A 27,855-nucleotide genomic window follows, 5' to 3' on the forward strand; every position below is an offset into this window, starting at 1 on the left:
TGTGACTCTGCGCCTGGTGCTGCGGTTGAGGTTCCAGGCAACAGCTCCCCTGGCCTGTGGGGCCCGGCACGGGGATGGCGGAAGGCCAGAAGGCAGCAAGGTCTGAGTAGGTGGGAGCCCAGGTGCCCAGAGGGTAAGGAGAGAGGCGCTTCCTGCGGGGGCGGGGCTGCTGCCTGGATGGCTGGGAGCTAGGCCGGCCCAGGGAGGGCAGCCACAGCCACGGCCTGGAGCCTGAGGTCCTGAGTGCCACACGAGGAACACGGCAGCTGCGCGGGGCCGGGGCTCTAGGACCTCCTCTCCGGGGAGGGGCTGCAGCTGACCTGGCCATGCGGGCTGCTCCCACCCTGGGCCCAGGAAAGGGCCGGCGCAGAATGAGCGTCCCCCGCAGCTCGCAGCCAGCAGAGGCCCAGCCTGTGCATTTATTTAACTTTTAGTAAAGGAAATGAGGAATGGAGTAGTGGAAACGAGTACTGGGGACTTCTTGGTTGTCCATACATTGCCCAGACGGCGCTGGGCAGGCACAGGGAGGCGGCGGCGCTGGGCAGGCACACATACTCTCACATCCCACCTCTGTCTTTCTTGCTCTGCTGAACCTCAGAGTCGAGGCCATGAGGCCAGAATTTTGACTTAACCTTGAGCTTCTGCTCTTCCCTGCAGAACGCTCCAGGCGTCTGAAAACCGGTCCACACGTGCTGGGGTGCTTCCCGAAGCCCTGAGGCTGGGGTGCAGGAACACAGCTTGGGGTGCAGGGGGGACCCCACCTATGCGGTGCTTATTTAAAATGTCTCATCAAGACTGGGCGTGGACAGGGAGGGAGGGCCTCTCGACAATTTATTTTCAATCATCTGGTTGGCTCAAAGACACATTCACACTCATGCGAGGTACATTCACACACGTGGGGTAAGAAAATTCTGGAAGCCCAGGAGGGAATCTCTCTCCTTTTTCAGACAATGTTATATCAAGTCTGTACAGCCTGGAGGGAGAGGAAAAATTATTTCTGGGACTTGTCTCTCAGGGGCCTCTTCCCTCGTGCACTGAAGGGTATCTCCAGCACCAGGTTCAGAAGGTGGACAGGAAGGAAAAGCTCTCCCTTCACTTATTCTCCTCATACAGTACTGGGAAGATGAAAGCTTTACCCTGTGGCCATCGGTCCTGAGGAACTACAAGGCTCCTTTTTCCTGAGGCCACAGAATGTTCTGGTACCACACATCTGCCCAAGCTCCCAATGGGAGCACAGACGGGCAGGCCTTGTTTAGGCTTCTCACCTTACAGCCATGTCTCTGTCCCGACCCTTGGGCGAGCCCGTCACGGCCAGTCTGGTGGGGCTTGGAAATGCCTCGTCCTCGGGCCTGTGGGCCCCGGGCCTGTGGGCTCGGGTCAGTTTGCAGGCGTGGCCACTGCACTCTTTGTTGGTGGGGATGCGGAAGCCTCACTGGCCCTCTTTGCTTTTTTTCTCCTTCTCTTCTTTTTGGTCCCAAGTGATGCCTGGTCTCCATTGAGCTTGGGTGACTGCGTTTCCTGCTTCCCTACCGCGGCCCCGCTTATGGTGAGGGTGGCGGCGGCGACCGAGTCGGCACTGGCCTCCTTCTTGGCTTTCTTTTTCAACTTCTTTTTCTTCTTCTTCGCCTCTTTCTCCACTTTGACAGGGCCGTGGATGGCAGACTCCTGGAGGATGTCGGAGGCCGACACGGCCGCCTCCCGGCACCGCTGCCACTCCTCGTCGCTGTCCTCAGTGCTACAAGGGGGGGGTGGTGCACAGGGTGGGGACAGGGCCCCAGAGCCGGCACAGCCCAGGGAGAGGCCACAGGGAGAGGCCGCTAGACAGCTCGGGCTTGGGGGAGAGGCCAGCCTGGGTTCCGACACTGGCTTCTCTGCTTCCCAGCTGTGTGATCTCATTAAATGACTTGACCTCTCTGGCCCTCAGTGTTTTCAGCCATGGAACGGGGATCATAACCGAGCCCGGGTCTCACAGGGACGCCCCAGGAGTGAGGTGTCTGGCACAAGGCAGTGCTCAGAAAGCAGTAAAGATCCAAAGGCAAAACCCCCAAAAGAACCCTCGTCCCCCTCCCATGGAGGGTGCTATTTGTCGAACTCCCTGCCAGGGCTCCTTCTTGGCTGGGACCTGACTGGATGCTGTATGGCTATTCTGGGGGACTGGCACGCCCAGATGATGGGCGAAAAGGAGGGAAGACGAAGGGGGTGTGAGGCCTCACCTGGAGCCGGAAGGTAACCGCTTTCGGCTGGGCTGGGGAGCAGCTTTCTTGTCGGAGCCTCCAGGGACAGATGTGAAGAAGAGGCGGAAGCCTAAAACCCAAAGGGGGTCGAGTCAGCACTGCCAGGGGCAGCCCCTCCTCCCAGGTGCCAAGGCTGTCCCGCCTCTGCCCTCAAGGAGATCCTGGTCCAGAGGCGAAGACCCAGGAATCACCGGGCTGGGCATTCGCTGACTACGAAGTCTAGATGTATGGTGAGAGGCACGGTGAGCGTCCTGGAGCCAGGGCGCGGGGTGCCTGAGGGGACGCCAGCTGCTTGCCCTACGAGGCTTCTGGAAGCCAGCAGTTGAGCCTTCCGCCTAAGGCAGCTTCCAAAGTGGCAAGTGGGTTGGGGGCAGGACGGACAGACTCAGCCGGGAGAGGCTGTGGAGTGCGGTGGTTAAGACGTCCCTTCTCGGGGTTGGACAGACAGAGCGATTTCAGTTCGCAGAGCCTCAGCTCCCCCAACACCCTGCCCTGCAAGTGGGGATATCATCATCCTCCCTGCCTCTGACAGGGCTGGGCGGGCCCCAGAATGCACTGGAACTGTGTTTGCCAGCCCCAGACACACATCAGGCAGGAGACGCAGAGCCGGCATTATTAATAGTGTTAACCGCTCACCGTCATCCTCTGGGGGGACTTTCTGGATCTCAGCCTTTTTCAGCTCCTTCGCTACTTCTGAGATGGTAATTGAGCTATGGAAGGAGGAAATGGTTGATTTAGGATGAGATTTGGGGTAGCAAGGAAATTAAAAACAAAAAATTAAAACAATTTTTTTTTTCAGTGGAGGGGATGGGCACGTGATGTTAAATGCAATGGCAGCAAGCATGCTGGCCTGGTGAGAAGGGTTAATGCCTGCAGCCATAACATACTGACTAGCTGAGACCGCAGTGCCTCATTTGTTTGAACCCCATTTTACTCCAGAAAGTGTTGAGGAAGTTTTAGAGATAGACACACACAGGACCACAGAATGAATGCAGTTTTGAATACAGCAAAGAAAAGAAGCCAGGAGGGACAGAAAGTGCTGGAGAGCAGACATGAGTTTGCTTTGAACGTCCTGGCAGCAAGCATGAAAAGGGAAATAGGACCGATCTAGAGAACTGGTTCAGAGGTCAGCTACTAGAGCAGAGCAGACCCGTTGTTTTATTCTTTTCTTAATTTTCAACTTTTTAAAAACTGAGGTAATTATAGATCGCCATGCAGCTGCAAGAAATAAAACAGGGATCCCATATACCCTTCCCTTCTCTCCTTGTGGTGACACCGTGCATGAGTAGGGTCCAGTGTCACAGCCAGGAAACTGACGCTGCTCTAATCCACTGACTTTACACTTCAGACACCTGGCTTGGAATCCTGGCTTCGTCACATACTAGCGGCGTCTCCTTGGGCAGCTGACTTCATCTCTCTGAGCCTCTCTGTTTCCCACCTGCACCCTGAGAATGGTAACCCTTCCTTTTAGAGTTGTCACAAGGATGAGATGAGAGAGTGAGTATCAAGCACTTAGCACAGAGCTTGGCCGCAGGAAGGCGCTCAGTAAATGGGAGCCGTGCTGATGGTGATGACAATCACTGCCATCAGGAGAAGCAGGGAGGACTACTGAGGTCAGGACGCATCTCGCGAGCGAATGCTAAGAAGTCACCACATCCTGCAGAGAAGAGCACTCTCAACGGTATCCTGGCAGCAAACACAGCAACACACCCACTGTGTGCATTCTCCTAACTGCCTTTCATCTGTGCTGAAGATGTTCCCAGAGGGCTGTGCAGAAGGCAGAAGGAGGGCACGGAGCTGCCGCCACCCAGGCACCTGCCTCGGGCTCGTGTGCCTAACACAGTGGCTCAATGTCGGCTGCAGGGCACATCAAGCCATGTCTGGACACACCTTTGGGTGTCACACCTGGTGGTGGAGGGGGGAATGCTATTAGGATCCAGTAGACAGAGGCCAGAAATGCTGCTCACTGTTCTTTAAGGAGCCAGGAAGATCCAGTCTAAAAGGTTAGTAGTGCCAAGGCTAAGAAGCCCTGATCTAACACAAGGGACCGACTGGGGCGCCATTTAAGTCTCCTTGCAGAGAAACACAAAAACACCACAGGGAACGTGCTGACTATGGTTGACACGCATTCTGCTGGGCTTCCCCTGGGGAAAAGTTTGGTATGTAACCCCCAATGCTGGGGGGGCCTTGTTCACCCCGAGGCAGGAGTCGTGAAGAAAAACAGCTTCCGTGTGCTGAAATGCCAACAGACCCTCCTACACGTTGACCACGTTCTTGAGCTGGGGTGCTGGTCCTGAAGCTGTGGTGCTGCTAAGGTCTGGCCCACCACTCTATCTCGGAAGAACAGCTTGTTTACACTTTGATAGGACATGTTTACCTTTTTCATGATCTACTATAAATTGAAGGACTATGGCCTGAACATCTTCATCTCCCTTTCAAAATCTGGTAGGGCTCTGTCCCTCAGGAATGGATCTAGGCCAGTGTCTCTCGAAACGTGTTCCGTGCTACACCGATCGGCCTTCCACGAAGCAAAGGCACCATGGCCAGATGAGTTTGGAAACGGCTGGGCAAGCAAAGTCACACGTCTCTTTACCGCCGAGGATCAGAGTCTTGAATATACTATTAGCAATCTAAATCTCCAGGGGCGCCTGGGTGGCTCAGTCAGTTAAGAGTCTGACACTTGATTTCAGCTCAGGTCATGATCTCACGGTATGGGAGTTAGAGCCCTTCCTAGAGCTCTGTGCTGACAGAGTGGAGCCTGCCTGGGATTCTCTCTCTCCCCCTCTCTCTGCCCCTCCCCTGCTTGTGCTTTCTCAAATATAAAGTTAAAAGAGAAATGAGCTCTGCTCCCTACTCCCCTGGGGCTTCAAGCAAACCCTCCTTCTCCCAGAGAGCCTGCTTCCTCATCTACAAAATAAAGACCACAGGCCCTGTGTGGCAGGCTGATTATGCACGCCACGAGGTGACAGAGCCGTGCACTTCCCACCCCTGCACACCCTGAGCTCCTAGCCGATGTGGGCCACTACTGTTCGTATTAACGGAAGTAGGGGAAGAGGAGGAACACATTTGGTTACCTGTCCAGCAGGGCTCCCAGTTTCTTGGCTACATGGGCTCGGAATTCAGGGGTGGTCTGAAGCTCATTGCCATCTTGTTCATGTTCGTCCACTTTACGCCTACAATGCAATGCACACGAAAGGACCTCACTTCCTGCCAGTTCAGAAGCTGCCCCCACCCCCCACCCAGGAGGGCAGGGACGACATGTGTCTCATTCAGCCTGATAGCCCAGGGTCTAACCTTGCAGCTGGCACACAGCAGGGGATCAATATTTGTTCAAAGAATGGGTTAAACGTGGGCCCAAAGTGCACAGTACCTGAGGCTTGGCTGGCTGGTTGGCGACTGACTATTTGCGGCACCTGTAGAAATAACGAAAATTGAGGCATCTGCAGAGGAAATGACAATAATAATACCTGTTGTGCGTCAAATGTGATTTTAAGTGATTTACATGTATAATTCATTGAATATTCCCAACAACCCTATTAAGGGAGTTATCATTCCCATTTTGCAGGAAAGGAAACCGAGACAAGGAGATACCTTGGCCAGAGCCACGCAGCTGATAAGCGACAGGGTTGGGGCAACACCCAAGTCATCTGGCCCCAGAGCCCCCCTCTTAACCACCATGCTGAACAAGAAAGTCTAAGTGTATTTGATTACAGTATTTATTGAGCACCTACTATGTGCCTGACTCTCTGCTAAACGCTGTGGAGGACAAAGAAGGTGGCTCCATTATGTAGATCGCATTTTTTCAAGCTGAGACGGTGGAAATGGCTGGCCTGGTGATCATTCACTCAAAGGAATACTGAAGCTTTGCTATTACCCAGGTGGTGTTCCAGGTGCTGGACAATTTAGACATAAAACCCAGCTCAAAAGGAGCTTATATGCTGGTTGGTGGATACGAAGGACCAAAAACACACAATTAAAATGTAAAATTAGACAATGATAGAGGGGAAATAAACAAAACAGGAGAGAGAGGCAGGGAGGGCTAGGCGGGGGTCATTTTACAAAGGTAGGCAGGGAGGACTACCTATAGGTGACATGTGAACGGACTTCAGAGAGGCAAGGGAGGGGGTCAGGTGAACATCTGGGAAGAGTCTTCCAGGAAGAAGGAAGAGCACCTACAAGGGCCCAAGGCAGAAGCCTGCCTGGTGCATCTGAGAACCAGCTAGCAGGCGGTGTGACTGCAGCCCAGTGGGTTGGGGGAGTGGCAGAAATGGGGACCCTGTGGGGGCCAGATCATGAAGGGACCGGTGGGCCAGTGTGACGGCCTGGGCCTTGAGAGAGGTGAGGATTCTGCAGAGAGGAGGGGCATGAACAGACTTGGGACTTCACAGCACAGTCTCTGGCTGCACGGTGGGCACAGACCATGTGAGGCAAGGGCGGAAGGGGGCGGGGGGGAAGGAACCACAACAGCCACGGAGGCGATGAGAAGTGGCAGAACTCTGGATGTCTTCTGAAGCAGCCCGCAGGATTTTGCGGATGGATTCGACGGACGGTGTGAGAGATGCATGAAAGATGGTCCTGAGATTTTTGACTCAAGTAATGGGAACAAAATCTAAGGATTTTGCATCTAAGGAGCCACCTGGTCAAAACGATCACTTGGTAACTGGGCCCACAGCAGAATTCAAGTGCACAGTGCTCCTGGAGTCAGGGAATGTGGATGCCTGGGATGGACCCGCTCCTTCTTTCTGAGTACACAATCACAAAGAGAAGTACTTCCTCTGTCATGACTACAGAGCAAGGGCTGTGATGTAACGTCACGGAGCAGAAACAGCATTAGACCCCAGGACCCAGACGACAGGGTTCAGTGAAGTTCTGGTTCTTCCGCTGTGACTCTGGGCAAGTCCCTTTACAGAAATTCAGTTATCATTAATAGTAAAACCCCCCAAACTTGGCACATTAATATATGTGGTTCTTTATTAATGCATTAAGTCTTTATGGATGCATTACACCTACAGGTGGGCTCGAAAATGACTGTAATTTTTTAAATTAATGAATTAATTTATTTTTGAGAGAGAGATAGCACAAGCAGGGGAGGATCCCAAGCGGGCTCCGTGATGACAGCAGCAAGCCAGATGTGCGGCTCGAACTCAGGAACTCATGAGATCATGACCTGCGTGGAAGTTGGATATTCAACTGATTGAGCCACCCAGGCGCGCCCTAAAATGACTGTAATTTTAAAGCAGGGATGAGTGTAAATTATTTTTTCCCAACATTTTATTGTGACTACAATGATATTTTGATACGTATGCGGTCTGTAATGGAATATGAAAATCTATGACTTTATTAGGACGAAGTAACAGGTATTGCCCAAACTACTGTAGCACTAGATTGTCACCGTCAGACACGTGGAGGACCCAGTCTGGCAGCCCCAGGGCCTGAGAATGTGTCGGAGGCGGGGAAAGGCTGGATGCCAGTATCCAGGAAGCGGGGCTGTCCCCGTCATCTCAGAGAGGTGGCGGGCTGCCAGAGTGCGGCAGTGAGGAAGGACCGAAGGAAGAAGAGTCAAGAGGCGTTCAGGTGCCTCAGTTTCCCTGACTGGGAGAATGGAAGTACCCTTCCTGTTGCACCTGCCCTCTCTTAGAATGTGAGCCCCACCCAGTCCCTGGAGCTTTCTCGGGGAAAGAAGTCGAGTCCCTATCACGGCCTCCTAACCATTCATCCTCTCAGAACCCAGGTGAAGATCCCACGCCTTTCGGCCAGACTCCCTGAACATAGCCTCCTACCGGCTCTTGGCATCTCCGGCCCCCTGGGGCGCTGCTCCAAGCCCCAGGCGGGCATCGCTGCCTCGCGGCACCGTGCCAGCTCCTCCGCATCGCTGCTGCTGCTGCTGCTCTCCAAATCGCTCAGGGTGCTCCTGGGCGCCGCCATTTTGGGCCACCGCAAAGGATTGTGGGGAGCGCTTCCACTAGCAACGCTTCTCCACAACCGCGCTGAGGGCAGAGAGGCGCGTGGCATTGTGGGGATTGTAGTTCTCAGACTCAGTCCGCCCTTGGCCACGGTCTGCCCTGAGGGTTTCGTCAAGCGTGAGGGCTGGAAAGGCCTAATTGGTGAACTCCATCCTCTTCCTGTTGAGGAAAATGAGACCTACAGAGGAAAAGGAATTGCCTAGGGCATACAGGGAGTTAATGACAGAGCCAGCATCGGTACCCAGGCTTTGATGCACTGTGGTTTCAATATTATCCATTTATTCCAATAATTCCAAAATCCCATCAAGGCATCAGAAACACTATAGGGAACTTGTTAAAACTCGGATTGCTGTGTGTAGCAAAAATTACTAAATCAGAGTCAGGGAGGCGGGACTCAGGAGATGTACTTCCTCGAATATCCTAGGGCCTTGCTACCACTCAGGAGTATAATCTATGAACCAGTAGCATCTGAAACACTGGAGAGCTTGTTAGAAACCCAGTACCTTGACTCCAGCTAAGACCCACTGAATCAGAACTTGCATTTAAGCACGATTGCCTGGTGATTGGTGTGCACATTGAAATTCGAGAGGCACAGTCCTGGGTGATTCTGATGCACAGTTTGGTTCCGAAAACATTCTTTAATTTTCTACCTTGGGACTTCTCCCCTCAGCCTGCACATTGGAAACATTTGGGGAACTTTTAAAAACTAACTTTGAGGACCCGACACATTAGAATCTCTGCAGTTAAGATACTCTGCTATGGAGGATGAACAAAGTGACTTTTGTCTTTGGAATGCTTTTCTTCATGTTTTATCTTTGAGGCTGTGTGTCAGAAACTGTATTAAAATAAACTCTTGGGGGTATGTGGGGGTACCTGGCTGGCTGTCAGTAGAGCGTGAGACTCTTGATCTCAGGGTTGTAAGTTCAAGTCCCACACTGGGTGTAGAAATTAATTAAAGGAAGAATAAAATCTTAAAAGAAAACAAAAAAGCCTCTTTGACCTTGGGCTTTCTATTATGAAAGAGAGGAAGGTGACTTATTCATTCCTTTTTTTAAAAATAAGAATTTCCCCACTGCCTACAATGTGGGCACAGGGGGCACTATCAAGGATAAAAGATGGAAAGGAGGTACTAATTCTGTCTCTTAAGGCAAAAAAAAAAAAAATGGCAGGGAATAGGTTACTATTGATAATTGCCCAGAGGCTGTTGAGAGCCAATTATGAGGTAGATTTTATACTCTACAGTAAGGGAGTAGTCCATCAGAAACCAGGGCAAAGGGGAGGAGGAAAAAGGAAACTTTTTACTGGTTGATTGGAGTAAACCTGATCACATGATATCCTCTGATGATAAAGATAGTGTTCTTTTCCTAGAGTCCTTGGATCATTATGTACTGTGTGTATGTGTGGCTCCGGAGTTGAAGGGATTGTTTTACGCTTCATCATCCTCGCTGTCCTGAACTTTGTCTCTCTCTGTCTCAGTTTCCCTGCAGTCCTCACCTCCCAGAGTTAAGGGGCTCAAGTGATTAAGCAAGAACAGCATCAGCACCCGTAGAAAGAGATGAAGATCTCCCAAAAGAGGATAAACAAAGGTTATTTATTTCTAACTTGCTATTGCAAGGGAATCAGCCACCATCCCTTCTGGTTGAGATGCCAAGACAGGGAAAGCTTTATAGCTGGGAAAAAAGGGAAGGCTTCAGGTACACTCTGATTGAAGCTGTTGGCATGGGGAAGCGGTAGGCAGCTAATTAGAAGCAGGGCCTTCTATGTGATTGCTTAGGGAGCTTATCTGGAATTTTCTGGTTGAGTCTAAGTCGGAAATGAGATAGAATTAGGGAAGCTGGCAGTGATCGACCAAGTCCTGACGATTTGAGGTTGCTTGCTACAGAGGTGGTGGTTTGGCTTCCTGGGCTAGAGGACTGCAGAGGCTGTGAGTCAGAATTCTAGTGTCCTGTATGGTCTGCCCATTGTCCATGGTATAGCAAGTGTCTCTCATCCCTACTCACTCCCCCACTTGCAGGGCGAGGTTCACTATTCGCAAAGCTGGTGAAGACATGGGAGCTCCCCAGGCAAGAGCTGGAAGGAGTGGTTGATATGCTGAGTCCTGGATTAGCTGGGTGGAAAAGGAAACTTTCCAGCTTTCTTCTCAGAAAGGATGAGAGTGTCACCGTCCTGGATACCATAGCTGCACAAAGACAACCAATCCTGCAGGACTTGACCTTGGATCTCCAGCTGCTGCTGCCTTCTGGGCAGCCCTTGTTTGTCTTCAATCTGCTGCTTCAGGCCCATGATGAAGCTTTTGGGATCAATGGCATAGGCATGGCTCCCCTCATTGGGATGATTCACAAAGACCTGGATCTCGGGGGAGATGGTCTCCACCAGACAGATGCGGATGTTGGAAAAGATGCCGTAATAGGCCAAGGATCCCTGGTTATTGAGGGGTTGTCGCTTGCCATCAGGCTCCTGGAAGGACAGATGCTGTTGGCCCGAGCAGCCCCAGCTCTGCCAGATCTTCTCTTTAACCTTTTTTATGGGCTCATAAGGGTTCACTGTGAGGATCAAGTCTGAGTAACCCCACTGTTCCACGGTCACTTCAATGTCTCGTGCCCTCTGGAAGGGAGAGAAGAGAGAGAGGGGTTAATTCCACACTCCTCTGACATGCAAAATGTCCCTTTACCTGGCCTCCTGTTTCTAACAGCAGCAGCACTAAACATTGGGTTGTGCCCACCACCTTCCAAGCCCTGGGCTGGGCACCTGTCACACTCTTCAATAAAATGCACTTTATTGCCACAGCAGCCCTACGAGTTTGGTTCCTATTCTCCCGTGGTACAGATGAGATTGTGGTTGAGAACATTAATTAACTTACTGACCATCACTAAGGTAGTGAGAAGCACAGAGGGTATTTGACCCAAGGCCATCCAGATTTCAAAGTCTGTTCTGCACCACCACCAGAGGCCATGTTCAGGGTCCTAGGAGTCCCTGGTGGCTGAAGAACAGCATCTGGAAGGTGCTGGGGAAGGGCTGGATAGCAGCTGATCTTTTCAAGAAGGAACATAAGCCCAGAATTCCCAAGTCTTCTGACTGTACAAGATAAAGATCTTTGCACGATAGTTTTTACATTCAGGAGAAACCCAGAGGCATATACTTTTCAGTCTGTCTATGAACCTCATTTGGACAGTGGGCCCCACAAAGACCTGGGTACAAATTCTGACTCTACTGCCTCTTCGCAGTGTGATCTTGGTCAATTAACTGAACCTGTCTGAGCCTCAGTTTCTTCATCTGTGAAATGGGGATAATAACATTCAAGATAATGATAATAATAACAACACCTGACCTGCAGACGTGCCTCGGGACGTCCCGCCTGTGGTGAATGACTAAATACAATATGAATAGAAAAAAAAATGTGTTGAATATGATCTTTGCTTACAGTGTAGATTTGCCATCCCGTGATAATGTGCAATTCTTTTCTTTCTAGCAGTTTTGTGCAAGTTTGTTTCTTGGGCTCACTTCCTACCAAAATCTAGTGCATCCCTTGAGGGTAGGGGTTATGTCTTATGTCTGTACTACTGTTGTTCCGTTGCCCCCCACCCCCACCAGCCCCAAGTGCTGGCACAAGACAGCTGTTGAATTGACTTGCCTGGTCTCAGCTCATGCAAAAAATGGTCAGGAGCATGACTGATTCTCCAGTGGGTTGTAGGAAAGAGGAAGAAAAGGAGAACACGAATTTGTAAGGAAGGCTGAGGCTTCACCTCTGAGGCTCAGAGGGTTGAAAAATGTCCCCAAGTTCACAGAGCTGGTGGGCGCTCCAGACAGGCTTCCAACTTATCCTAAAGCTCTGTTAGCTACATTGACACAGAAGTAAGTATATGCTATGCAGTTACCTCCTGAGCTTCAAGCCCCTGACAACCCTGAGAGGAGCCATTACCTTCACCGCCCAGCTGGTGACTGGAGTCTCCCTGTTGTCATAGCAACAGTACTGTTTCAGGCACTGGGAGGCCCTCTGAGAGACGATGTCCCATCTGTACCCTTCCGCCACATTGTGGGTAGGGTCGGCCGGGTCCAGGATGATGGGCCTGCAACACAGGGAGAGGGTTCCCAGGCTCTCTCCCATCTGGAGGCCAGCGAGTCAGAAAGAATCCTGCTCAAGCGGCTCATCTGAGCGCGTGCTGTGTCTGGAGCCCAGGGCTGTCAGGCCCAGAGAGCCCAAGAACATTGCTGGAGACGAACCAAGTGGGGATGATTATATTTCCAAGAATTCCTTTTGGGGAGAGGGGTGTGCAAGGTGTTTGGGGGGAGTGGAGTGTTGAGATCCCCAAAGGCATGCTGTAACAATAACATGCACACTCAGGCAGGGGGCCCTCCAGAGCTTTTGTTTTGCTGAGATTCCATAAGTAAGTCAGAGGTGAGGGCTGCTGAATCGCTTTGGATTCAGCACCACCACCACCACCAAATATTGATATTTATTGAGGCGCTCGCTGGGCCACACCTTATGTGAATTCACCTATTTTGAACCTTCTAACTATTCTGTAAGGTAGGGACTATTATTATTGCTGTTGTTGTGGTCATCTCCATTTCACAGAGGAGGGAACTGAGGCAGAGACCTCTGCAAGTTCTCATAGCCAGCAAATCGGCTCTACGTTCATAGAGAAGGGGTCAGGCTGCCACCAAATGCCTCTCTTCTATATAAATGGTGAATGAATTTAAAGAATATTGGCTTGAAGGGGGGTCTAATGGCTTCCTTAGGTTGTTGGGGTGACCGTGTGTGTTGGATGCCAAGCCCATGATTAAGACCCGGCCCTTATACTCCAAGAGCTTTTGGCCTAGGAGGGAGCTGTGACTTTACCCGTGACAGAATGTGACAGTATGCTATGGGAGTGTGCTCAACACCATCGGCTCCATGCTTGGTACCCCCAACATCCCTGCATCCCTGAATAGTCCTACCTGAAATAGGGGGCAGTGCCGGGCTGCCCTATAGGGTGAGATCACCTGACCCAAAGCAACCAGCCAGGTGACCTGACGTGTAGGGCCTGTGCCCAATGAGTAGACCGGTTCCTTCTGGGGTTTGGACCAAGGATGGTGGAGGTTCTTCATCAAACAGAAGTAAGAGAGGAGCAGGGTAGGTGTGGGGAGAGAAGCAGAGGTCATGAGAGGAGAGAGGGCAAGTGGACCATGAGAGAGAGTGATGGAGAAAGGGGGTGTCTGCAGGGTTGCCTTAAGTCCCGATGCTTTTCTAACCTCACATTTTGGGCATCCTTATAATAAAATCCTCTTTTCATTAGGAGACTGGGGTTTTCTTCCTTGTAAAAAAAATTTAAGGGGCGCTTGGGGGGCTCAGACAGTTAAGCATCTGGCTTCGGCTCAGGTCATGATCTCACAGTTCGTGGGTTCGAGCCCCGCGTCGGGCTCTGTGCTGACAGCTCAGAGCCTGGAACCTGCTTCTGATTCTGTGTCTCCCTCTCTCTCTGACCCTCCGCTGCTCACGTTCTCTCTCTCTCTCTCTCAGAAATAAATAAAACGTTAAATTTTTTTTTTAATTTAAAAGACCCAATACTCATATAAGGGGACAATAAGCATTCTTGTGATATTGCTTGCACCTACCTAGAGCTAATATAAAGAGTTGTTTCCACTGGGTGTCCCCAGAAAAAGATGCCAAGTGCAGGATCTCAGTGCTAGTGGTTTATTTGGAAGGACACGCGGGGAAGCACCAGTAAGGGGGTGGGAAAGGGACACGAGTGAAGGGTTTGCATGGAGGTGATTACCAGCACGAGCCACTGGCGGTTAGTCCCATGGCAGGGCCTCTGGGAAACAATGTAGCCCACGTGATCCAGAGAGAATCCTTCCATCTGAAACGGGTGGGAGCTGGGGTATTTATTCCCCAGCTCCCGCCAGTTATTAGGGGAGGTTAAAAACCCTCAGGCAAAAAGACCCAAGTGCTGACCGCTGGAGGAAGAGCCAGCCTTCACTGAGATGGCCCAGGGGTTGGAGATGGGGGCTGGTGCTGCCTAGAGCTAAACAACAGCGTGTGCTACGTTGTGAACATTTCCCCTGCATCTTCCAGAGACCAGACCCTGCTCAAGTCTGTGCTCTAACAGCTCTGTGCTGACACCTCAGAGCCCGGAGCCTGCTTCTGATGCTGTGTCTCCCTCTCTCTCTGTCCCTTCCTCTGCTCACGCTCCATCTTTGTCTCTCTCTCTCATAAATAAACATTAAAAAATTAAAAAAAAAAAAGAATCCTTGTCATCTAGAACTACTTTGGTGCCTCCATATTCTGGAAGGAGAATTTTATTTCCAACTTTCACACTGTCTGGTTGACTCTTTCCAGCCTTTCCTTGACAGCCTCATCCAACAGCCAGCATGGTTGCTCACAATACTTCTTAAGATTTCTCTGGAAGCACAACGTCTCCGTTGGCAATGGTTTTGGCTGCACTCCTTTCAACTAAAACTCAGTCAAAGAGGGGAAGAAACTTTCTAAATGCCTGTCCTCTGCCATCACTCTGGCCACCCCAGTTTGTACTCGGAAAGGTGGCCGACTTGAGGTGTGTCCCAAGTCTGCGTGAGATTCTAGTGTGGTTTTACTACCTGATAAAGCCCACCCATTCAAGGCGACACTGCCTTTGCCTCCGTTCTCTCTCTGGTCTCCGTGGGATGTGGCAAGCTAGCAGGGGCCCCATACCTGTCTCTTTTGAGCTGATTTCTGACAAAGGCCTTGATGACTGGGTTCTGGAACGTGTAGTACTTGGTCCAGTAGATGCAGAGGAACCTGTACTCCCGGAGCATTTCCATCACAGTGGTGAAGCCCTCGTCCAGCCGGAAGCTCTCACTCTCCTCAGCACCCGTCTCCCAGACATAGATGGTCAGCAGCTCAAGGGCATAGACAGGGGGCAGCGCGGCCCTCGGGCACTTGGCTTTCACGTACTGTAGAAAGAGACGGGGAGAGAGAGACCCCAAGATCCTGTCTCAGGATCCGCTCTCTGGACGGACCACAATCTGGAAAACCCAACTTCTTGTCTCAGCTCTGCCACCTGCCGGCTGTGTGATCCTGGCCAGTCACTTTCCCTCCAGGGCCCTAAATGATTTTCCTGGTTTTAGAATTAAAGGGCTCGCTCGGTTGGCCCAGTGGGTTTCAAACTATGCTTTTTTTTGTTTGTTTTTAAAAAGACTTTATTTAAAGAACTTTTTAAAATGTTTATTTATTTATTTTCAGAGAGAGAGACAGAGAGAGCAGGGGGAGTGGGAGAAACACATGCACACACACAGAACACACACACACACACACACACACACACACACACACGGAATCCCAAGCAGGCTTTGTGCTGTCAGCACGGAGCCAGATGTGGGGCTTGTGAACCCTGAGATTATGACCTGAGCCGAAATTAAGAGTCTGACGCTTTAACCAACTGAGCCACCCAGGTGCCCCTTAAAAGATTTTATTTTTAAGTAATCTCTCCACCCAATGTGGGGCCCGAACCCATAACCCTGAGACCAAGAGTTGTGTGCTCCACTGACTGAGCCACCCAGATGCCCCTCCTAGTGGGATTCTTAAAACTTAGATGATAAATATAATGCAGAATGCCTGTCATCATAAGATGTAAGCCTTAGGGAAAATGAGCCCTTCGTTTCTCTTAGAAGCTCCAACATACTATTTCATGGTATGTAAAAACAAACAAACCAGAAAGAAAGTCTGTGTTCCCTTCCAGGGCTGATGTTCAGGGATACTTTGCTTTCTCCATGTTCAGAATATCTCTGACTCTTGCAATGTTGCCGTCTGAGATCTGTCATGACCTTTCTATAGTAAACGTGAGAAAATTGCTATTTTTCCATGACCAGAGACAAACTCTAAACCTAGTAATCTTGATAATTATTGTTTCTTTAAAAAGTTTTTAAATGTCTATTTAGTTTTTTGAGAGAAAGAGAGAGAGAGAGAGGGAGAGAGAGTGCAAGCTGGGGAGTGGCAGAGAGAGGGAGACATAGAATCTGAAGCAGGTGCCAAGCTCTGGGCTGTCAGCACAGAGCCAGGCATGGGACTCAAACTCACAAACTGTGAGATCATGGCCTGAGCCGAAGTCAGGAGCTACAGGTAGCCGACTGAGCTACGCAAGAACCGACTGAGCTACCCAGGAGCCCCAATAATTGTTGTTTCTTTAAACATCTAATATATTTTTCACGGGATTAAGCTTTTCCTTCTGCAGTCTGATTCCTTTACAACTAACCTGCAAATTCTTATTTAATAAGTGACTTTTGTCTCTCAGTTTCTTTTTGCAGCCAGAGGTCTGGCTCACTGAGATTGTCCGGGACATTTATATCCCAAACGCCCTGAACTGTGTTGCCTGAGAAACGCACCCCGTGGGCTGTTGACATTGGGACACGACCATTTTCTAGCTCCCACGGTGGACTTTGTGTGGCAATAGCTTTACGCTTGCTGATGTTTCTTTCCACCTTCCCCAACCTGTTTGTGCGTCTGATCCTAATTAAGTCTGATTCTTGGCTAAATCTGATTCTGGTTCTAGTTCTTATTTATTTGTGCAGGGCCGTTTATGCCCTGTTGGTGACAATGACCTGTGCATCTAGTTTTATGGTCTGACCACCTGGTCTCTATGGGGAGACAATGATAGGACTCTACTTTCTGCTGGGCGTCAGTCGATGGGACTTTGATTATACTTTGCGTTTTTCTCTGTTTCTCTTTTGGGCTGTTTTTCTTTTTTAATTTTTTAAAAATGTTTTATTTATTTTTGAGAGAGAGAGACAGTGTGAGCAGGGGAGGGTCAGAGAGGGAGGGAGACACAGAATCTGAAACAGGCTCCAGGCTCTGAGCTAGCTGTCAGCACAGAGCCCGATGTGGGGCTCGAACCCATGAACTGTGAGATCATGACCTGAGCTGAAGTCGGACGCCTGACCTACTGAGCCACCCAGGTGCTCCTTTTGGTCTGTTTTTCTTGAGGATTCTGATATCTCCCAGGAGGCTCACTGTTGTTGTCTTATGCGTCTTTAAATTACTCAAAAAGTTGTCTGCGTATGTGAATGTGAGTGCGTGAGTGTGCACATGACTCATGGAAAACAGCCCTGTGAGATCAGGAGCTGAGTTGTGGCTGGATTTTACACTGTGTTTATTTTTGACCACAAGTAAAGCACTACAACCAAAAGTGCTAGTTCTTTTTGTCTTTTATATAAAAGAAGAAAACGTTTTACCAAAGAATGATCTGATTACAATATAATCTATCGGTGGGTAGATTCCTTTCTTCCAATAATAAATTAGGTCTCATAGCCTCACCAAAGGGCACTGAGTCAGAAGTTCACCAGATACTTTTATTCCAGAAGTAGATGACTTCATAAAAGCAGATTGCTTAACCAAAGATCAATGAAATGAGAATTAATTACCCAGCTTCATGTTCTATTTTTGATGGATATGTAACAACAACAAAAAAAGACCCTTTCTTTCTTCTTAATCTAATTTCTGTCCTTAATCTACAGCTATACTTGGGCAAGCTAAGTTTAAACATCCTTTAAATGACGTATTATTCCAACACCTCAGGACAGAAAATGCCTATTAAAAATTCCTACCATTGATTATAATCTAACAAATCCTCAGAAAAAACAAAGATAATGATAAAGAAGATGATGAATGCTTCAAACATTCAAAAAATGTTTGAAGAAAAAACAAACATAGCATATATAAATTGGCCCTGCTTACAAAACTATTCAGACCATAACTGAGGTGTTACAAGCACTCGTTTACTGAAATATTGTATGTTCTTTATTTTTCTCCTTCCTTCTCTGTTCCTCTTCCTTCTCCTCCTTTCCCACTTTCTCCACCATTTCACTTGATAGTTTAAAAGATTAACATTTATGGGGCGCCTGGGTGGCTTAGTCGGTTGAGCGACCGACTTTCACTTAGGTCATGATCTCGCGGCTCGTGGGTTCGAGCCCCGCGTCGGGCTCCGTGCTGACTGCCAGCTCAGAGCCTGGAGCCTGTTTCAGAGTCTGCATCTCCCTCTCTCTCTGACCCTCCCCTGCTCATGCTGTCTCTCTCTCTCTTTCCTAGAAATAAATAAAAATATTTTTAAAAAAAACAAAAAAATAAATAAAAGATTAACATCTTCTTCCCCCTCCCCCCAGTTTCCTCTAATGACAAATCAGGGTCTCCCTCCCCCCGCCCCCGCCCCGCTTCTGTCAGCACCCCCTTCTGTCCCCATTCTGGCAGCTCCCTCACCTGCAGGGCTCCCTCACCTGCAGGTACCAGTGTTTTACCAGCCGCAGAAGGCTTTTCAGCTTGGTTGGCCGATGTTTCACAAAGTTTCTCTGCAGCTCACTGAAGGATGGCGAGAAATTTCCGGGGTAACCATGGGTCTCAATCAGACTCACATAGACCTCAGGATGTGGCTGAGAGGTGGAAACAGAAGACCCTGCATGGGAGGAAGAAGAGGTAGAGAGTGGGGATTTAGGAAGCCGCAGGTCGATAAGCGGTCTGTGGGGCAGCCTGCTCATGCATTGAGGTACCTCTCCAGGGAAACCCGAGACCTCACAGCCCAAGGGAATCCAGGTTTGCCTTGCTTGATTGTACTTCTGGAGAAACCAAAAGTGGGCTTTCCATTCCTCAGGCCTCTCAAGGACTGTTGTCTTCTCTCCATGTCCCAACACCCCAATGTCCCTTAATGTCTGTGTTGGATTTCTTTCTCGGTGATTTAGTTCAACCTCCTGACACCGGAAGCAGAGAACCAGTTCCAGATGAGAAAGCTGGGCTCCTCAAGCAGCGTGCTGCTGAACGGTGTGCTTTTGGGGCTTGCATCACTAATGGACCCTGGCACTCTCTTTCTTGTTCATGTAGGATCCCATTTCTGACACCTTCTCTACAAAGCAACTCCTGGCAACCACTCTGGTTGACAGGAGCTGGCACAAGACGAAACCTGATCATCTGAGGTTGTAGCTGATACTGTTTGCTTTAAACATCCAGGACTTTTTGCCTGAGGACAAACCAGAAGTGCTGGGGAGCTAATGGTCCCAGAAGCAGCCCTCAGCCAAGGGTGATGGGAAGTTGGAGAATAAACTCCAATATCCCACTTAGAATTCAGTTGAGGGGTACTCTACACTGTGACTTAGAGTTCTCCCGGGGCACAAAGCCCAGTGGCTCATAATGGTGACCTAGTGATGCTTCTTCCCTCCCTGTCCCTCTCCCCTACTTCCCTATCAGCATTTCCTGGGCCTGCTTGTCCTCAAACCCTTGTCTCAGGGTCTGCTTCTGGAAAAGCACAAATAATGACAGGCCCCTGCACCTGTGATAAATGCTACAGAAGCACTCCAGTTTATGCTTCTAACACACTCCCCTCTGTGGGTATCATTTCCTCTTGCAATCATATATTTATCCACATGATTCTTTGATAAATGTTTCCCAAGTTGAGTGACACAGTGGCCCCAGTTGGGCCAGTCTTGGGCCCTGTGGTCGCTGAGCCCTCAGCTCAGAACATGGGTTGAATGGATGAAGGCAGATGTCTCCATGTGGCCATGAATGGGAGGCGAGGGAGTTCAGGTCCCCCTAGGAGGGAAGTGTGTGAATCAGATCAGCTTTCCCTCTCCTTACCCAGGGCCCTGTAGGCAGGCACGATGGTGACAGTGACGAGCTCCGCAGTCTCCCTGGTCTGGATGGTGAAGATGAGAGCATCGGGGACTCCTTGGACTATCTCCACGTCCTCGAGCCCAAGGGCCAGTAGGTCCTGGCAACACCACAGCCTTTTCCATATCAGACTCAGAATGGCTTGGTGATGCTTGGCCTCCTCCTGAAAGCTGTGGAAACAGCTCAGGAACACCACCAGTTCCACCTCCGAGGTGCTCCTGAGCACCGTACCGTTCCCGAAGGAGCCTACCTGCAAAACACAGAACCATCACCCTGAGCCACTCTCTGTGCCAGGCAGTCCCTGAGGCTCCTTACAGGAATTATCCCGGAATGCCCACCACAGCCCAGAGGTATGGGTGGGTGGTACCAACATCCCCCTTTTTATAGGCTAGAAAACTGACCTTTCAAGAGACTAAGTCACTCACCAGGGTCACACAGTACACAGAAGAGCCCCATTTTGAACCCAGGCAGCCTGACTCCAGAGCCCACGCTTTTTACTAATGACATTGCATTGCTTCTGAGACGGGGTGTTCTTGCCTGCAGAGTGATGCCTCTTCCAAGAGACAGTGATGCCCTCTCTACAGGGTATTCGGAGCATTCTGGGTGTCTGAGTAATTTCATGACATTAAAAAGTGGGGAGCAGGATTGCCTGGTGGATAAGAACCATGGGGCAGCCTGTGGGATGGGGCAGCCTGACGTTGACCCCGACTCCTGCCCTTGTTTCTCAGCTGTGTGATCATTGTGAGCCCTAATTTCTCATCTGTGAAATGAGAATAATAATGGAACGTGAGTCGTTTGGAGGATTAGATGAAACATAAGGCGTGCCAAGGGCTTACCACATGCCTGGGATGCAGAGGTCAGCAATCTAATGCTCATACTCTTTGTCTCATTGACGTAGATCATCCCTTCTCTGCCTGGGACTCTGTTTCCCCCTCTGGATGCAAGGGGCCTGAGCTGGACAATTTGGAAGTGGTCTATTTGATGTTCTGAGAGTCTAGTCCTGCTCTCACCCCCCACCCCTGCCTCTGGTATACAAAGCCCTATGACTCTCCAGCCTCACGTCTTTCTTAGTTCAGGTTGGGAGATGGACTTGTTAGTGGTGCCCCAGACCACAAGTTGGCTACCTCTTCGGGGGGTGGAGTCACCACGGATTGATTATAATCCAGCTGTCACGGGTTGAACACTCACTGTGTCACTGAAGGCTCTTTATGCATACAATACCTTTTAATCCTAACACCCACTCATTGAGGTGGGTATAATTGTCACCAGTACACAGATAAGAAAACTGAGACAGTGAGGATTAATCATCTTGCCTTGGACTCATAGCCAGGAGTCATAGTCAGTCAGATAAAGGGGCAGAAGACAAGGGTGGTTCTTCTACCTCTTTCTTTCCACATGACCCAAGTCTCTGAGACTGGCCCTGGTTCTGAGGACATGAAGACTGCCATCTTTTCTTCCCCCAACCTTTTGTGTACTCTTCTTTCACCTTCTCTGAGACCCAGCATTTCTGCCCCATTTGGCAGGGCTGGGGATGGAACCCTGTATGTGGATGAAGGGCTTATCCCCATGAAAGCTATACCTCGACTTCCTGCCAGTGGTAAGACCCAGACAGAGTAGAAATAATCTTCTAGAATAATCTTCATGACTCACTTCAGCCCAAATCTACTTAAACCCAACTTATTCAAGGACAAGCCCAGTGAGCCAGCTCAGATCACCAGGTTTTTGGGCGTGGGTGGGAAGAGGGTTTACAGTCTGAATGAAGCAGATTTCTCATTAACCATTGCTTTTGGGGTATCTCTTTTATTTTGTCGTTTTGGGAAGGGGGCAAGGGCTGTAGTCTTCAGGCAGAATTTGAGGGCTGGGTAAATACCACTTCCTGCCATCAAAAGTCATCCTGTTTGTAGCATCCTCCAGCCTCTGGACTTGCCCCAGTTCATCCACTCCATTCTCTGGATTTTCAGAGGTGCGTGGGGTAGGCTGGGAGGGTCTGCGGGACTCAGAGTCAGAATTTATGACAATGCTTTTGTTTTTGAGCATTTACCAGGTGTTACTCTTTTAGCCTACATTGACAAGGCCTTTGCTGGACAAGGAGGAAATGATGAGGAGGAGACAGAGGCTTGAGAGAGAGAGGATGAGTCTAAGATCACACAGCTGGTAAAGAAAGATGCCAAGAGTCAAACCCAGGTCCGTGGGAATCATATGGCCTCAGGCTCTAGGCACTATAGGTGCGTGTAAGGGGGGGCTAGGGACCTGTGATTTCTAAATCCTTCCCTTAAGTGGCTGCCCCTGGAGACAGAACTAGAGCACTGGGCTGGGAGTCAGGGGCCCTATTTCTAATCTTGCTTTTGCCACTAGCTCTCTGTGTGAGGCTGGGACGTCTATTACCCTCTCTGTGCTTCAGTTTCTTTCATTTTTAAACAAAGACGTGGCTGAGACTGATTCTCCAGGGCCTTTCTAGCTTTGACCTTCCTGAATTTTGACTCTAGCCAGGTCAAGAAGCAGCGGAAGGAAGGGCTTGGGGGGAAATCTCAGGGAGGGCAGCCTGGAGCCCTGGTTCTGGAATCAGATAGATAGATCCTGGTTCAAATCCCAGCTCCACCACTAGCTGTGTGACCTTGGGCAAGTCACCTCACCTCTCCAAGCTTCTGTTAAAGAAAATCTTTTTTAAGCAAAAACTTAAAACACAGAAAAATAGAAAGAGAATACAACAAGCACTCATCTATCCAGCCAATTAGATTCAAAAAGTTTAAACTCCTCACCACACTTGCATCATCAAAAACGCTTTAAAGGAAATTACAGATACCAAGGAACCTTTTCCCTGAATATCTTAGCATTTGTAAACGAGAACATTTCCTCGTTTACAAATAACCGCAAAACAATTACACCTAACAAAATCAACAATGACTGCCTTACATTGCCTAATATCCAGGCCATATTAAAATTTCCCTAATTGTCCCCACATTGTATTTTATGGATGGTCTATTTCACACCTGGATCCAATCAGAGACCTCGCATTGGCTTTGGTCCTTATGAATCTTAAGCTTCCATTTTGCTCATCTGTAAAATGGGGAAAGGACAGTGCATACCTCACAGGGTGCGTGAATTAGAGATAAAGTACGTTACAGGGTTAGGCTAGTCCTTACCAGACTCGTTCTGCTCAAGGCAGACAGTATATACTACAGGGTGCACGCAGCTAGCGGGAGTGTCCTGAGGTGTCAGCAGCATGGGCTAAGGATAATGAGGGAAGAGGCCCCCAGCATCCTCTGACATGAGGACCCTCATGCTGCGTTTGCACGGCCCTGGCCTGTGGCTGGAAGGGACCAATCTCACCTTGACCACCTTCAGCACTCGCACCTTCTGGTCGAGCCCATGCTCCCCCTCAAAGTGCTCTTCCCTCAGGAATTTTTGCACGGTCTGTACAGCCTCCAGGACATCTTCTTTCCATTCCCGGCTGGGCTGCAGCCACTGGGCCACAAAGGAGTCCAGCCGGGAGGCAGGGGTGTCATATAGCGCTGGGGTCCAAGCCATCTCTGAATGAGGAGGGTACCACTGCTGCACAGATACATAGCCACACACCTACCCAGCTCCCTGCACACGCCCACTTCTTTAAGGAGGTCCCCCCTCAGCTGACTGCCAGCATCCTGTGGGATAAAGGGATCAGAGAGGAGATGAAACCGGGGGTGACTGGGCTGACCTGGGGTCCTCTTCTTGGAGACCCCTTCCCGCGGCAAGGACACCGAAGGACGCTGAGTCAAGCTGGGAGGTCTGGGGCCACCTTAAAACGCTTGGCTTCCGGCCCACCTTTTTGCTGTTGGTTTCGATTCTCAGCTTTTAGAGTTTCTAGAGTTTCCCTTTAATGACGTTTGGAAACAGAAATTGGCCTGGGTTTGGCCTTAGAGGAGGCAACTCTCCCAGCGATTGGAGTGGGATGGCATGCATTCATCCAGCCACCCAGCCTTGTCATACAACAATGAGGCTCAGAAAGATAAGGGACATGCTCACGGTCAGTCTGTCGGTCGGGGTGAGCCAGGGGAACCCCAAGAGTCCGGCAGAAGAGATTGCCCACCACACTCTTAACTTCTCTGATCCTCCCATAATTTATCTGTGAAAAACAACGTTAACCTACCCCATAAGATATTGTGCAGATTAAGGATGTGACCACTGACCACAGAAAGCACTGTAAATGCAAATATTATTATTCAGTCACTGAACACCCATGGAGGGCCTGCTAGGTGCCAGACATGGTGTGAAAAAGACAAAGTGAGATGTAGTTCCTGTCCCAGGGGGCTCCCAGAGCAGTAGGGGAGACAGACAAGAGACGCCAAGAGTCCAGTGTGAGCCTTCAAAGACTGGGCATGTGGCCAGGAGGGAGAGGGCATAGCAAGGGCATAGCAGAAGTCTGAACGATCCCGGTGTGTGCCAGTGACTCACTTGTCAAATATGTGTTGGCACAGAAGGTAAGGGGAGGGAGAGGAGAGGGATGGGCCTGGATGGTTGGGCAGGGGTTGAATCTTGGCCATTCATTCATGTATTCAACAAATAGTGAGTAGCTACTATGTGCCAGGCAGGTGCTGGGGGTATAGCAGTGAATAGACAAAAAGCCCTGCCTGCAGTGGGCTTACATTCTGATGGTGCAGACAGACAATGAACAGGATAAATAAGTCGAATTATAGTAAATAAGATAGTAATAAGCGCTGAGCAGAAAAATAAAGCAAAACAAGAGGTTAATAGGTACTGTGTGTGGTGTGTGTGTGTATGTGTAGGATTGCTTAGATGTTCAGCCTCAAAAAAGGTGGTTGGAGAGGCCTTAAAGGGAGATATTTGAGCAAAGACATGAAGAAGGCAAAGAGTGACCCATATATATGCTAGAGGGAAGAGGCTCATTCATGGCAGAAGGAGCAGCAAGTGCAAAGGTCCTGTGGTATCAGTGTGCCTGGTGGGTTTGAGGAATAACAGCATGGCTGTAAGGGAATGATCAAAGGAGGAGAGTGGGAGGGGATGAGGTTTAAGTGGTAAAGGGTGGGGAGCAAATGGTATAGGATCTTCAAGACCACTAAGCCCGACTTTTACTCTAAATGAAATGGGGAGCCACTGAAGAGTTTCAAGCAGAGGAGTAACGTGGCCTGACTTTTATTCTTTTTAAGTTTATTTATTTATTCTGAGAGAGACAGAGACAGCCCGAACTGGGGAGGGAAAAGAGAGAGGGAGAGAGAGAGAATCCCAAGCAGGCTCCACACTGCTGGCACATAGCTGGATGTGGGGCTCGAACTCACGAAACAGGCGAGATTCTGACCTGAGCCAAAGTCAGACGCTTAACCGACTGAGCCGCCCAGGTGCCCCTCTCCTGTGTGATTTAAATGTGAATCCTAAGGGCGCCTGGGCGGCTCAGTCGGTTGGGTGTCTGACTTCGGCTCAGGTCATGATCTCATGGTTCGTGGATTCGAGCCCCGCTTCGGGCTCTGTGCTGACAGCTCAGCCTGTTTCAGACCCTGTGTTTCCCTCTCTCTCTGCCCCTCCTGTGCTCATGCTCTGTCTCTCTCTGTCTCAAAAATAAATAAGTATTTTTTAAAAAATGTGAATCCTAGACATTACATCATTTCCTTGCTTATATATATATTTTTTTGCCTTTTTATTTTTTTATTTTTGGGGGGGTTCTTTAAGTATTTAATTTAATTTAATTAATTAATTAATTTATTTTTTTACAAATACTTAATTGTCAAGTTGGTTTCCATATAACACCCAGTGCTCATCCCCACAAGTGTCCTCCTCCCCTCTCACACATGAGTCCTCAGTTTGTTCTCACCATTCAAGAGTCTCTCATGGTTTGCCTCTCTCCCTTTCCCCCACCATTTACCCCCTTCTTCTCCCCCTTGTTCCTCAGTTAAGTTCCTCCCAATCCTCCTATACGTGAAAACATATGATATTTGTCCGTTTCTGCCTGACTTATTTCGCTCAGCATAACACCCTCAAGGTCCATCCATGTTGCTACACATGGCCAGATTTCATTATTTCTCATTGCCAAGTAGTATTCCATAGTATAGATAAACCACATCTTCTTGATCCATTAATCAATTGATGGACACTTAGGCTCTTTCCATGTTTTAGCTATTGTAGAGAGTGCTGCTATGAACATTGGGGTACATGTGCCCCTATGCATCAGCACTCCTGTGTCCCTTGGGTAAATTCCTAGCAGTGCTATTGCTGGGTCATAGGGGAGTTCTATCATTAATTTACCCAAAAGTATACAGCCAACTAATCTTTGACAAAGCAGGAAAGAATATCCAATGGAAAAAAGAGAGGCTTTTTAACAGACAGTGTTGGGATAACTGGACAGCAACATGCAGAAAAATGAAACTAGATCATTTTCTCACACCATGCACAAAAATAAACTCAAAATGGATAAAGGACCTGAATGTGAGACAGGAAACTATCAACACCCTAGAGGAGAAAGCAGGAAACAACCTCCTTGACCTCCACCGCAGCAACTTCTTACTTGACACATCCTTGCGTATATTTTGAATATAAACAGGTCTTGCTAATGGACAGAATAATGATGTGAGACAAAGATTGGACTCGAGGACCATTTGGAAGCTTTGGCTTTAACACCTGGAAGGATGGAATTGTCCTTAACTGAGACAGGAAAGACTGGGAAGGGCGCATTGTAGAATACCGCTAACCCTCGCCATTCTCACCTGTAAAATGGGAGAGAAGGTGTTAATTCTACTCCTCCACCTAACTTCTATGGTAGCTGTAAGGATAGGGATCCGAAGACACCATGTTGATAAAGATTCTTAGTGTCAATGCCACGTCGATGCATGGGATTATTAATTCAGTGAGGAATAGAGAAAAAGAATTTTACTGAGCTGCGGAAGCAAATCTTAGGCAAGGCTTTGGGGCAAAAAAGACACCCAATCCACTCTGATCTGTTCAATTTAGATTAATGAAAGCTTGGGGTGGGGGGTTTGAATTTTTTAAAAGGGCAGGTCTAACAGCCCCCTGCAGTGTCCCTCCCCGGGGCTGTGTCAGGACTTTTGATTCTCTTTTGCTATACGTGGCTCCATTCTCTGTGTGGAGGGTTGCCTTTTTACTTACCTGTAGTCTTTTTTTTTTTTTTTTTTAAAGTGTTTTATTTATTTTTGAGAGGCGGAGAGAGACAGCATGAGCAGGGGAGGGTCAGAGAGAGAGGGAGACACAGAATCTGAAGCAGGCTCCAGGCTCTGAGCTGGCTGTCAGCACAGAGCCCGATGCGGGGCTAGAACCCACGAACCGTGAGATCATGACCTGAGCCGAAGTCGGTCGCCCAACCGACTGAGCCACCCTAGGTGCCCCTACTCACCTGTAGCCTTGAGCTCAGGCTTATCTGTTCTGATTGCATTTCTGCTTAGATGTTCACCCTTATTGAATTATACTGGGAACTGGTCCCACCCACCAGGACTCCAAATCTGATAGGCTAAGTAAAACCAGTCGATAGATTCTATGCTGGGTCAGTTGATCCCTTTTGGTGTAGTTAGGTTTGGATGGATGAGTGAAGCTATTGGGTAGGAGCATGGTATGATCTATAGGCAATCTCAAAGAATGAGACACAGCTGGGAGAAGAGAGGGAGCACCCCAAACCCTATAGTCTCTAAAATAGCAATGGATGGAGACCCTCAGAAAGGTTATAGGGAAGAATTCAAAGTCATTCTTTGTTTCATTTGTTTGTTCAGCGAGTGCATGCTGAACGTGCGCACCAGGCAGGCATCATTCTAGACCATGGGGACACAGGAGCAAGGCTCTTGTCAAGTCTCTTTAAATCGGGGAGAGTAATGATCCAACATGGGAACACAATGAGGGTCCCGAGTGCTTTCACCGAAGTCTGACTTGGGTGTAGGGGCAGAAAATGGCGTGGTTGGCTGTTATTGGGCTTCTAGCAATGGCTCTCAAACTGGAGTGTGCACCAGAATTACTTGGAAGGCTTGTTAAGACCCAGGTTGCTGAATCCCACCACCAAGACCTGACTCGGGTGAATCTGACATAGTTGCCGAGAAATTTCATTGCTATGATGTTCCCAGGGGAT

The 27,855-nt window shown here is 49.3% G+C and overlaps 2 protein-coding genes across 2 annotated transcripts; both read right to left on the minus strand.

Annotated features, from left to right (window-relative positions):
* Nucleotides 1–389: 389 nt before the first annotated feature.
* On the minus strand, nt 390–8,186 carry CUNH12orf43 (chromosome unknown C12orf43 homolog). The gene is made up of 6 exons (XM_039217244.1): nt 8,015–8,186; nt 5,605–5,647; nt 5,309–5,407; nt 2,871–2,944; nt 2,214–2,304; nt 390–1,735 (listed from the first exon to the last, which is right to left on the minus strand). Exons 1-6 carry the CDS (start codon nt 8,157–8,159, stop codon nt 1,378–1,380), a joined length of 810 nt encoding a protein of 269 aa, XP_039073175.1. The 5' UTR covers nt 8,160–8,186; the 3' UTR covers nt 390–1,377.
* A 1,567-nt stretch (nt 8,187–9,753) lies between these two features.
* OASL (2'-5'-oligoadenylate synthetase like) lies at nt 9,754–23,327 on the minus strand. The gene is made up of 6 exons (XM_039226017.1): nt 23,130–23,327; nt 19,767–20,049; nt 18,419–18,594; nt 14,865–15,106; nt 12,117–12,264; nt 9,754–10,801 (listed from the first exon to the last, which is right to left on the minus strand). The coding sequence occupies exons 1-6, from the start codon at nt 23,325–23,327 to the stop codon at nt 10,301–10,303; spliced, it is 1,548 nt and encodes a 515-aa protein (XP_039081948.1). The 3' UTR covers nt 9,754–10,300.
* Between the last annotated feature and the right edge of the window lie 4,528 nt (nt 23,328–27,855).

Source organism: Hyaena hyaena, unplaced genomic scaffold, assembly GCF_003009895.1.
Source record: "Hyaena hyaena isolate Hyena2069 unplaced genomic scaffold, ASM300989v1 scaffold_0, whole genome shotgun sequence".
NCBI lineage: Eukaryota > Metazoa > Chordata > Mammalia > Carnivora > Hyaenidae > Hyaena > Hyaena hyaena.

Bases quoted from the DNA above. Each gene is read 5' to 3' on its own strand.
- OASL (XM_039226017.1), bottom strand. From the start codon at position 23,327: ATGGCTTGGACCCCAGCGCTATATGACACCCCTGCCTCCCGGCTGGAC. The intron at 12,265-14,864 runs GTATGGGGCCCC...CCTGTGTTGCAG, and splicing joins AATCAGCTCAAAAGAGACAG to GCCCATCATCCTGGACCCGG. The intron at 10,802-12,116 runs GTAATGGCTCCT...TCTCCCTTCCAG, and splicing joins TCACCAGCTGGGCGGTGAAG to AGGGCACGAGACATTGAAGT.
- CUNH12orf43 (XM_039217244.1), bottom strand. From the start codon at position 8,159: ATGGCGGCGCCCAGGAGCACCCTGAGCGATTTGGAGAGCAGCAGCAGC. The intron at 5,648-8,014 runs GTAGGAGGCTAT...TTATTTCTACAG, and splicing joins GCCGGAGATGCCAAGAGCCG to GTGCCGCAAATAGTCAGTCG. The intron at 2,305-2,870 runs GTGAGCGGTTAA...TTTGGGTTTTAG, and splicing joins AGTCCCCCCAGAGGATGACG to GCTTCCGCCTCTTCTTCACA.